The sequence below is a fragment of the Leuciscus leuciscus genome (assembly GCF_965113295.1).
Source record: "Leuciscus leuciscus genome assembly, chromosome: 20".
NCBI lineage: Eukaryota > Metazoa > Chordata > Actinopteri > Cypriniformes > Leuciscidae > Leuciscus > Leuciscus leuciscus.
In genome coordinates, this window is record NC_138744.1 from 13798009 (window position 1) to 13810978 (window position 12970).

Genomic DNA, 12970 nt, shown 5'->3' on the forward strand with positions numbered 1-12970 from the left:
AGTTCAACATAAGATTCTATCCATCACATCTATGAGAGTGTTCCCAGAGGGCGTGCAGCCATATGCTTCAGGAGGTTTGTGAGTGTTTGTGGTTCTGGTGGGAGTGTATGTGTGTACCAGTGTCTTGCTGCTGTAGCTCTGGGCTGTAGAAACAGATCGTCTATGGCGAGTCGGACCGCTGCTGTTCCTCAGAAAGCCCAGTAATTCTGGAGTGTCCTGAAGAGTGGAGGTCTAAGCATGCAAGAGAAAGATGGGAGAGGAATTGGATGAATATTAGATGAAATGAATATTAGATGCAACGTGATGTGTGTAGGACATTTTGACATATTATCCTTATAAACCTGAAGACAAACATTTTCAATTTAATTTAACTTTATTTATATACCACTTTTCAAAAAAAAAAAAATAGTTCCAACAGTTTTCAGCACTGAATGATTTCTGAATGCATGTCATAAGGAAGGAAAGATAAACACTTATTAAATATTTCTATTGCTATTATTTTATTTATACAATTATTGTATACATAGTTGTATATGAAGTTAGTATTTTAGGTAAAAATGTTAAAATAATAATAGAAAGATAAGTCAGTCACTTATATTTCATAATGTAGTTGTCACTGTGTGAATGTGGTCAGAGAGTCAGACACAGAGTTCTGGGCCAAAACTCTCCTCTAAAGTTCACAGGAAAAGAGCTCTAATATCAGTCCAGGTGGTTAAAATTCTGAACTCAGCATGAACGCAGATCAGTTACAAGGCACAGAGACTTCATGAGGACGTTGTGAAGCTTCATAATGACTGCACATGAAATCTGAACAGCAATAATGAAGTCCAGTCAAGAGAGCAGAGGGGTCAGAATTAGTCCAACACTCTCTGATCAAAAATAAGCAGGCCTCAGCAGTCACAGTTTTACATTTATTTGAGGCTCATTAGTAAAAGCACAGAAACCTGAGATTTATGACAGCTAGGGACACAGCCAAGAGAGAGATTTGTGATGCAGTTGGAGAGAGAAACGTTCATTCAGATAACTGGCTCTGTGTACAAGGAAAGATTCAGTCAGAGGGCCGAGTAAAAAATTGTGGATGTGGACTCTTTCTTCTGAAGTTGGCTCTCTTTAGGAAGGACACCCTCAGGGAGGAAAAGGATAGAGAGATAAGTGTGAGTTTACCTCTAGCTCCAGTGGGTTGAGGGAACCGTTGACGCTGCAGTGTACAGGTCCGTCAGTGATGATCTGAAGGGCATAGAGGAGGTGTTCCTCACGGTACTGACTGGGCCAGCCCACCTCCAACACCGTCCTGCTTATTGAACTTGGACCCTTATTATGTAACTGGGAAAAAGAAGAGAGAAACAAAAAGAGATTAGCAACAAACTTAAACTCACCAAACTTAAACTTTTACATTTATATCTATTCAAAAATATTCAAGTACTTCCCTTATAAACATTTATAGAGATGCATCAATAAGAGGAATAATAAAATAGAGGAAATGAGCATGAACAATTAAATGTCCAATATCCTAAAATCATTTAGAGTTAATAAAAAATTAAGTAGATTCACTTACAGTATGAATCTACAATGTTTCTTCCAAAATACTACTTACTAAAGTGAAAAACCATGGTAAATTTCCATAAGGGGTGCTGTTGATGACCAATACATTTAATATGAATCATCAGATTTTTATTTAATATGGAAGAATGTACAAGAATGGATAAACATTAAAATAAACACTATGGGCTAGCATTAGCATTAGCATTAGCGGTTGAACTAAACATGGCAGAGCTGAAGCTGCTTCTAACACAAACCATCTGTACAGTGTCTGGCCAACATTACAGGCAATTAAAAAATTAATAGCTGCAGGACAGATGGCGTTTAGTGAGGCCCTCTCACAGCAAAAAGAGGTCAGGATTCTCCACAAAAACAAACAACAAATAAATAGCTTTACAGAAGTTGGTTTTTGCTAGCTGAATGCACTATGCTATGCTCCATGGGGAAAGTTTATTGTGGTTTATTTCTTATAATAGATAAGTGTTTAGTTTTATTGTTGGAGAGAGTTAAAACAGTAACACTGAGTCAAAAAATGTAACTGTCTTTCGTATAAATATGGATTAAATTCACTCACACTCTGTGTTAAAGATAATATCTACTGTACATCAGCTGTGATTAGTTGTGGCATGCTTGAATGTCTACTTTCTACGTACTGTATGCGAGTGAGTGTATTTATTAAAAGTGATTACTACTGATCTGGATCCCTTTGATCACAACAAAGTTTTGAATGTTTGCAGTTTGCTGGCCAATCAAGAGCACATTAATCCTAATACTTTTATAATCTATCTCTTCTTCTATTCCGGTATCTGAGGCTCTCCATGTTTACCAAGTTTTGTTTTTGAGTCTGTTTATTCTGTACCTCATATATGTGTTGAACCTGAGGGCCGACGTCATCCTCTCTCACAGGTTTCTCTTTGGGTTCCCATCGAGGGAAAGGCAAAACAACCTGACCTGGGTGAGACACACTGAGGAAAACAGAGAGAGGATTTTCAAGCAGGTTGTATAAAATGCAAACAAATTATCATGTACAGTCTAAATAAATATTTTCCAATATACACCATTCAAATTTCAAACCCGTTTTAATTTTGCAGTGTGGCAGATATCCAAGTTAAACAGGATATTCAACAAGAAACCAACATTTGACTGAGGGAAAGTAAGAGATTTGCTGGCTAATACATCATAGAAACAGATGTTAGTCTTATTTTCTATCATATGCCTTATTTATTCTTCACTTTGACCTTATGGCAAGACAATATTTTAAATGAACAGAAGTGTTTAATCAATATGGGCCTTGTGAATAACCTCTCCAGATCTCTCTGAACAGGCAGTTGATTTTTATTTATTTATTATTATTATTATTCAAATTAGACTCTTAAAAAATGCTAGGTTGTTTCAATCCATGTTTGGGTCAAATATGGACAAACCCAACCATTGCAATACATTTTCAAAATAAATTATAAACCCAATGGTTGGGTTTGTCCATATTTGACCCAAACATGGGTTGAAACAACCCAGCATTTTATTCCAGTGCGCTTATTTTCTGCTCAGTGAGACTACTTACCCTCTGATCTCCACCTGTGCTCTCGCCACAATGCTCAGAGTCAAATTCACTGGGACGCTTCTTGCGTTGTCCTTATTAGAGCTGTTCAGAGAAACAAACAAATATAATGTTTATTTGAAACAACAATCTTTACGCTACATTATCAAGGTAACATTTTGATATAAAATAAAGTCCCAATAACACAGAGTTATGTTAAGGGCACTATGAGACAGTAAGGCTCTTCTGTAGAAGGTCTCAGTGAACTGGCCACAGTGTCTCAGACTACTGAACAGTTCCATGTGTGAGCCTGAGGCAGGGAACATCTGTGTTTTGTGAATGTATCTGTCCTTTGAGGGTGCGAGGACGAGAGGACAAAAAGGGAACAATACTGTTTTCATCTGAGTGTGTCGCTGTCCTAGAGTTCCCCGAGTCAACTGTCTCGCCGGTCATTCTGCTGTGAAAACCACAAAATCTCCACTAGCCAAACACACACACACACACACAAGTACACTAGACGACGCTCTGTCTCATTTCATATATCACAACAATGAACGCAAATATTATACAAAAGGAATTTCACCTGGAAGGGAAGCTAAGAAGTCAAAGGAGAGGATGTATGCATTGCAGTTGTAACTTTGATCTTGTGGAATAACTTGGTCACAAAAACGATATATTTACTATATGCCATAAAACTCACTGTGTGACTGAAAGGAACAAGGAGACGGAAGAATCTTTGAAGCCTTGTAAGATTTTGTTTCATTCATTCAGGTCTTATTAAATACTAAATCATGAGTCAAGAAATGTGACACCTTCATTCCAGAACCTACATTTCCATCCTGAGAGAATCAGAATCCAACCAACATAAAATAAAAAGTAGAAAAAGAATAATACATAAAGTATATAGTTTAAATTAAATATAAAAAGTTTGGGCTCAGAAATGTACTTTTATTCAGCAAGCATGCATTAAAATGTTCTAAAGTGACTACATTTTATGTGTATTAGAAAAAACATTTATAATGTTACAAAATGCATTTATAATGTTAGAAAATAATTTTAGTAAAAAATGTATCACGATTTCCACAGATATATTTAGCAGCTGTTTTCAACATTGATAATAATAAGAAATGTTTAATGCTTTAGCATCAAATCAGCAGATTAAACTGATTTCTAAAGGATCATGTGAAAATTCAGTTTTACCATAAATAATTTATTTTTGATCACATAAATGCAACCTTGGCATTTATAAGAAAGATCTTTCAAAAACTTTTACAAATCTTACAGAAAGCACATTTTTGAATAGCAGTGTAATTTGAACTTTGTATAATTAATAAGTACATCATTTGAATTACTTTGAAAAGTAAAGAAAGAAACCAACCATCAGAGCCATATGTCATACACACACAAATTTAAAAGACTTGAAAGACAAAACATTTTTTTTTTTTTTTGCTGCATGACACCTGGCTTCTATCTCTCTGTATCTGTAGTTTTCTCTCCCTCTTCTCTTGTTCTGTCTCAAGGTGAAAAATCAGAGTGGGCAGAGGAACATGTGGCTAGCATTAGTCACCAGAAAATGTCTCTATTCTCTAGAGACACACATACCGAAACAGATAAGACACACACAACAAATGCATTCATAAAGCACACACACTTAAGTGCTAACATATTACATGGGCACACTCACATGTGCAGGCGAAAACACATACGCATACGTAGACTCACCCTCCTGTTTGACCTAACCTTGCTCTGAGACTTTAGGATTCAGTGATTAAACCCTTAGGGAAATATCCCCTCCACTGAGAGCAGCCTGGCAGTCATCTCAACACCCCAAAACTAACATGCGCTCATAAAAACCTCCCTGTGCGTATGTGTGAGTAACATCACAATGAAGAGTGTTGTTATAACAAATACACTTCACCCCTGTGCCTAACAGAACATGGCCAAGGACATGCACACCAAGTGGGGAGGAAACAGTGTGATTGCAATTGCTTTGCCACACAATGAAAAGCAAAACTCCAAAACTGACAAGCCAGTGAGTTACCTGGTCTTAGGCCATGTCCACACTAATACCTTCCGTCCACACTGAGACGGCGTTTTTATTAATGAAAACGAAGCTTTTTTGAAAACGCACTCCAAAGTGGATACATTTGAAAACGCCGTTTTCACGTTGTAGTGTGGACTGTGAAACCGGTGGTATTTAAAAACGATAACGTAAATTTTGTCATGTGACGCATATTGTACCAATATATATTCATGTTTATACCAGTATTGTGTCTGTTATTCACTTTCACACTGTTGTTAAAAATATTCTACATTGCACACTCTTCATATCACAGTCCTGCAAAGATGACAGAATTTACTCACTCTTTCTCAATTTGCTATCCTGCGGCAATACATGAGAGCAGTTGCGTTTTAGACCGAACATATGGTGACTGCGTGCGACCAGGACCGCATCAGTGAATGGTGAGATAATTAGCCTACTAAATAAAATTATCCTGTCAGAAGAATTGTGCGATAACTTCATTATTTATTTTTCCATCTGAATCATATCAGTAATCTTTTGTGGGGTTTTACGCATGCGGTGAATTTAGCGTTTTTCTGACGTCTTTCAAAAGTTTCTCATCCACACTGAAACGTCCGAAAACGCCTGAAAACGCTAGTGTGGACGGAGAGCGTTTATAAACGAAAACGCCGTTTTCAAATGTCTCCGGATTAATGTAGCCTTAAGAAAGCGTTTTATAATTGATATTTTTATAAAAACAAAATTGCAATTTTTTTCCCACATACACCCACACATAGGCAAACAGAGTTTCTTTAAAGTATGCCATCCATTTTCTGTGACCCATCCAAGGACATCTTATCAACACTCAGCTTCCTGTTCTAAAGTCTGGCTCTTTAACGACCAACATTTGGGGCCCTTGCTTACAAAATGACCCCCAAAACATACATCAAAGTGACACGCACCACTTACCTTGTTCACACACACACACACACACACACACACACACACACACACACACACACACACACACACACACACACACACACACACACACACACACACACACACACACACACACACACACACACACACACACACACACACACACACGCAAGAGACCTTTACATGAAATTATAAGTTAGGTACCACATGTTGGGTTTTATGAGGACTCTCCAAAGACATACTGATTTTTATACTGTACAAACTAAATATTCTATCACCTACCCCTAAACCTAACCGTAACAGTAAGCACTTTGTACTTTGTACAGTACACAAGGACTTGGGTGTTAACAATGATTTGGCCAGAAATACGAATGATTGTCTGTGTGTGTGTGTGTGTGTGTGTGTCTGTGTGTGTGTGTGTGTGTGTCTGTGTGTGTGTGTGTGTGTGTGTGTGTGTGTGTGTGTGTGTGTGTGTGTGTGAGAGAGAGAGAGTCAAAGATGCGAGTATACATTATGCTTACTTGAAATTTGTAATTGGGATATGGTTGAAATAAAGATGATAGTTACTGTACCTGTGTATCTGCAGCTCAAAGCCAATGGTAGAAGGGGCATCTTCCAGCCTCTGTACAGAAAACCTTAAACCCACCAACAACTAGAGAGAGAGAGAGAGAGAAGAAAGGGAAAAACATGAAGACATCAAAAGCTTAAGGGACATCTGTAAGTGCTCAGTAAAACAGAATAGAGCTCTCCCCCCACTGGCTCATACAGGAAAAAGCCACCACAATTAACACTGTGCCGTCTTACATGCTGGGGGGAGAAGTGTTGGCTCTGTCTGGACAGTCTCACTGCTCTTATACCCCCAACAAACAGCATGAAAATTATTCAACTATAAGTATACAAGTGTAACTCATTCAATCAATAAAAACATGGACATGAAATACTGATTTGAGTCCAAATTTTAGCTATAAATATTATCTTTAAGCTTCCATGAAGAAAAAAGCAGTCAACTGCAATGTAATAAACAGTCACCCTAGCTAAAGACGAACACTGCACCGATATTAGTCATATTTATACTGAAGTTATCAGAGATACACAGAATGCTTTTTTTGTAAACATGCGCTAGACAGATGTGTTTGACCACTGCACTCACGTCTTGTGTTTTTTGCAACCTCTCACACATGACACGGCATTCAACTTGAGATGCAAGATGGCGCTAGTTTGTATGAAAGCGTGATATGACAGACCAACTTCACATACCGGGATGAACGGTTTGATATATAGCAAATATCAGGAGATATTTGACCACTAGACGTGATGTAAAGACTGGATCATTTTCCTCCCTTGGATCTTTGAATCTTGTGCAGCAAAATGCACAAATCTTTATTTAAGTAATTTTATTCATTAACTAAAATGCTACATTTTCATATTTGTATTAGGAAATAATTATAATGCAGCCACAGATCAATTTTGAGAAACATAAATAAGTAGTTCATTTCTGTGTAATTATTCTGTGTAAAAGGCCCCCTGAAATGCACAAAATGTAAATATTGAAATCAAATAAATGTATATTTGCTGTAAAAAATTATAGCTCATTATTCTTTTGCATTAGGTATATTAGATATTGTTAACATTTTGAAATCTTGAGAAGTGTTTACCATATTTATCGTATTTATATCATTTCAATTGATCCTTACGTACAGTCAAATGTCTGCCAGCTCTTAGAAAACAAGTCTTTACAAAGCCATTTTCACTGATTAATAACTTTTGTTGTTTTTCTGCTCGACTGAACAAAGTCTAAACACTGGAATTTTCATTCGCAAACAAATAGTAAAATTTGACCAATCATCTCTCTCTCTCTGGCTGTAACTGTGTCCATATGGTGTAGTTCATTAGGAGGAGTCTGATAATGGCTGCTGGGATGGTTAATGAAGGCCAGTCCTTTAGCTAAAGGCTATGTGCTAACTCTGGAGCCCCATAAATGAGCGTCCCCAGGCGGAAACCTTCCTCACTACAAAGCCCCCTCATAACAGACGGGTGAGAGTAACAAGTGCTGTTAAACTTAAAAGAGTGAACTAGCCACAGAGCCTCTTTTTGTGGTCTTGCGTCCTTTTTTAAAACCCACAGAGTCGGTAAATCACAAATGAAGATCACGTCTCCGCAACTTCATACATGTGTTGAGAAATGAAACTTCATCTGAGATCGGAGTTTACAAGATGCTGGTTCATATGTTTCTGTGGCAACAGTAATCATCTAATTACACTAATGAGACAATAACTCTTAATCGAAAGTTTTAATGAAACTCAGAACAGAACAGCATATAACATGGGAAAAATGTACGCGTTCTTCAAGTGCGTTTGATTAAGTGCATTTCACAACATAGGAATGAAATGTAAGATGCAGTTTCCATTTGAAACAGCACAAACACACACATCAAAAGCACTGTGTTTGAATACAGATGTGCAATGCGATTTATTTAGATGGATTACAGATTGACTAAGCAAAGCTGGACAGAGTGCATCCAGAAAGCATAAAGATGGCTATATTGTGCATGATTAAAAACAAAGAACAACGTAAGCCAAAGATGAGGCTGTCAGTTCTGTTATTTACAGTGTCATCATCAGAAGCATATCGCCAGGAAGATCCCAGCCCGCTCTGTTAAGAAATAATACATCGCTTCATGTTGCTGGGAAATATGAGGTGTTGTGTTGCCAAATTCTGTGAATATACATCACCCTAATGTGACATTAGCTAAAATGGGTAGGAGTCACTGAAACAATGAACTCATTCAATGCGTTTTATTTTATGAACCATGAAACTCCTCTCTTCATTGAATACCACAGTGAGAGCAATAGATGGGGCGAGTCATGATGAATATGTATGAATTATGGCTCACAAAAGACATTTACACTTATTTTAAAACTACTGGGAAACTGAATACATTATCATATAGAGAAGATTCACATTAGCGAGACTAAGATAATACAAGATACATGGAATCACAATATGATAAACAACTGCAGATTTGGTTTATTAAAATTAAGAGCCAAAAGAGGCAAGGCTTTATGGGCAGCACTCCGAACAGTAGCTCTTCTGACAATGTCCTGTCTTTACTCAACTGTTCTATCTAATAAAGGCAGAAAATGCCCAGAAAAATGACTAATTATTCATATTATAAATATAATTACTACTGGACTAGCAAGCCCAATTTGCTGTTCACCTGTGGTTCATAAATTTATCGGCCGACCAACAGAATCCTGGGACTGACAGTGGAGGATGTAGGAATGAAGATATCACATGAAATATAATCAGTTAATTTGAGCACAAAGTAGAACACACTTCATACACAACAGTTCAAAAGTTTGCGGTCGGTAAGATTTTTTTATGTTTATGAAAGAAAGACTTTTAGGCTCACCAAGGCTGCATTCATTTGATCAAAAATACAGTAAAAGTTTTCTGTTTTAATATATTGTAAATTGAGTATTAATTTCTTAAAAAAAAAACTGCAGTATTGAAAAATGTTTTTTAGACATTTTTAACTGTAACATCATTAATTGTTTTAGGTTTGATTTTGATATTAGCAACTGATGTTGTTGATGTGACAACCAATGTGTATGTGCAAAGGCCCGTCCATCAAAAGTCCCCACCACTTTATAAAACACTTTATAAAACATCACGCCTTCCTTTCACAGTCAGTTGACTGAGCTAGAAGTATTCGTACAGTTTCATTCTGAAAATACAACACTACTGGAAGCTTCTACTTCAGACAACATGGTCAATACAAAACTCTGCTGTTCCTCATATACTTTAGGAACTGTTTGTGGCACTCGGACCGTTTGAGGTGGTGTGACTAACATGTTTTTTGCACATGGGTCTTGTGATGGCTTATTTGTGATGAATGAGCTGCACCACATGGTTATGACTTACTTTTATGGGCTATGAGAGGATAGCTTGAAAAGTTTTGAGAAAGAAAACAGAAAATGAGAGAGAAAAAAATGACACTTATTGAATTAGATCACAGGCCTCACACTGATTCCATGTGTGGTACGATTGTTCAGTGACGCCAGTGATGACGGTGAGTGCGAGATCATGACGGGTCTCTCAGTTTGCTTGTTGTATGTGTGTGAGATGGGGGATCTGTGGCCGTGTCACCCTCCTCTGCTGGTGCCAAGATAATTTGGCCCATGTGGGTTTAACTCCGGAGGCTCTATGACAAAACCTGTCGCCATGACAATGCCACTCTGTCAAAATCTGGAACATGTTAACAGGTCACAGAGCATAACAACCCTCTCTTCATTTGTGTTTCACAGAAGAAAGTCACACAGGTTTGGAATGACATGAGTGTGAGTAAATGATGGCATTTTATTTTGATGCGAACTATCCCTTTCATGATTGTTTCCAAACAGGTTTGTCAAACACACTAGCTCTCCTTCTGCCCTACCCTGGTAATCCAGAGTTCTCGCGAGAGCAAAAGTTGAATTTGCTCAGCGAGTTACTCTGGTGTCGAGTAATGATGCTCATTAAATATGCTCCTCTATCTGAGCAGCACCAATCACATAGGGGTATCTGATATAGGCGGGCCAGAGGCGAGATGACGACAGCGCTGCGACGTCGAACGGTCGAAGCCATTAGTAAACATTGCAAGATGGCTATGGATGAACACCATTTGTTTGAAACGGCTTTGGCCGCTACAATGAAAGATTTAGACTTTTTCTCTAAAAGAGGAACAGAAGACGGCGCTCGAATCGTTCCTTTGCAAGAAGGGCGTTTTTGCTGTTTTGACGACCGGATACGGTAAGAGAATACTCTACCAGTTAGCTCCGCTGGTAGCTAAGCGATAACTTCTTGTGATTGGTCGTAGTGTTATCCAATTGCGTGCAGTGAGATTTTCAAATGCATGCTTGGTGGCGCCCCTCGAGCTGGCCGATTTTCATTAGTCGACGCCAGACCATTAATCTTTTAAACTTCTGCCCCACATTATTCAGACAAACTAGTCAATGCTAACGCTAACCATGCTAATCAGAGTTTCTATGCTAAGCACAGCAACAAATGACATGAAAAACTTAAACAACTTAAATGACTATTAGAAATTACTGAAATTTATGTTGAAGTACTAAAATGACTAAAACTGAAATAAAAATTAATTACAGCTATATAGAAATATATTTAAAAAAACAAAAACTAATAAAGAAAACTAATAAAAATGACTAAACAAATTAAATTAATCAAAAAAACGTAATAAATTATATAATAGTATATAATAATACTGAAATAACATTGGAAAATACAAGGTACAGTATGCACTCTTCATCTGTATATCTGCAATCCTATAATTTGCTATGATAGAAGAAAGTATTTTAACAGCAAAAAAAGAAAAAAGAAAAAAAAAGACACTTCACCTTTAAGGCTATTTCTGTGAGAGGCATTTACTTTGTCTCACAATTATTTTGCTCCCTTTACATTCTACATGCTGCCACAGAATTTCTCTACAAGCTCTCCCACAATCCGCTGACATGACAGGCTAGTTTGACATATAATAACACAGACCTCTGAGTATCCAGCCAACTGCCTACACACACTGACCAATACCATTTTAAAACCGCAGGTCCATCCGCAGGAAATATACTGGCTATTCAGTTGTGATGCTCTGATTTATAGTTAATGAGCAACATAATCTTTTGACCTGCAGTAGTAAACACAGTCATAAACCTCTCTGCCCTGCCTCCGCTCTCAGTGAGCTGGCACTGTTCGAGCCCAAGCATTTGCCCGCGTTGCATCAAATTACTGACAAATTACATTTCAATTTGCCTTGGCTTTAACAAGCACTGCAATCCAAACAAACAGAAAATGAGGGGAGTAAACTGGCTAATAAAGATGCAGGTGTATGTGTGTGTGTGTGTGTGTGTGTGTGTGTGTGTGTGTGTGTGTGTGTGTGTGTGTGTGTGTGTGTGTGTGTGTGTGTGTGTGTGTGTGTGTGTGTGTGTGTGTGTGTGTGTGAGTGTGTGTGTGTGTAAAATACACAACGTAAAAATAAGTTCTCAGAAAAATAAGAAATAATGTAAATACAGTAAATAATGCTTATGTATATAATAATGAAAATGGGTTTAAACCATGTAATTATTGTATTATTATATTCAGTTCATTATAATTAACCACACAAGAATCTATATATAATGCAACAGTGGGCATGTTGAATCCAATTAGCAATGTGCAAGACGAAATGAACGCTGCAAATAGATTTAAAAAGACAGTGAGTCCATTAAAAACCCTCTCTGCAAAGCTGACCATTGTTACTGCAGCTCAGATTCATTATTTTACAGAATTTGTATCCAGCCAACTAAGAACTTTAGATACAACAAGCCATTTTTTGCAGTTTGACAGACCTCTGTTTTTCTTTATATGTTCCAAAATATCTCAAAATCTATCCTAGATCCCAAATATCTACAGCCAAAAAACCTTAATAGCTGCATACATCTATTTGGGATAGTGATACAATACACTCAAGTAATCTTCAGTACCTTGATTTTTTGTTCTTTTGTATTTCAATAAAAGAGTGATGCTAATAGGGATGATGCAGGAATGAATCGTGAGCCTAATGAGCAGTTCACCCTGAGGGCTTTGAGGAAATGGGAAACTGATGGAGTGACAAAGAGAGATGGTGAAGTAGAGGACTTTATAAATGTTATTAAAATCACGAGTTCACAAATTACAGCCAAGTAGAAATAGTAAACAACATAACACCACCAATGGAAATGTAGTCCAAAATACACAAATTGTACATGTAAAGATGATCTAGACATACTCAGGAACACGTTTGTGTGTGTTTGTTTGTGTGTATATACCTGCAAATGAGATGCAGGCAGGATGTTGTGTTAGGAGTGTGTGTACGAGTGTGTTGTGACGGGTCAAGAGTGTGTTTTATAACCACTGTAATTGCACCCCAGGCTTAGATA

General features: G+C 37.4%; 1 protein-coding gene across 1 annotated transcript in view; it reads right to left on the bottom strand.

The window, feature by feature from the left end:
• The window catches only part of itga8 (integrin, alpha 8), a 69962-nt gene that overhangs the window by 8427 nt on the left and 48565 nt on the right, over positions 1–12970 (bottom strand). The window contains exons 22-26 of the mRNA XM_082148752.1: positions 6593–6672; positions 3101–3181; positions 2399–2504; positions 1165–1323; positions 118–231 (exon numbers count right to left, since the gene is read on the bottom strand). Coding sequence (XP_082004878.1) covers positions 118–231; positions 1165–1323; positions 2399–2504; positions 3101–3181; positions 6593–6672 — 540 coding nt within the window. The remainder of the gene's footprint in view (positions 1–117; positions 232–1164; positions 1324–2398; positions 2505–3100; positions 3182–6592; positions 6673–12970) is intronic.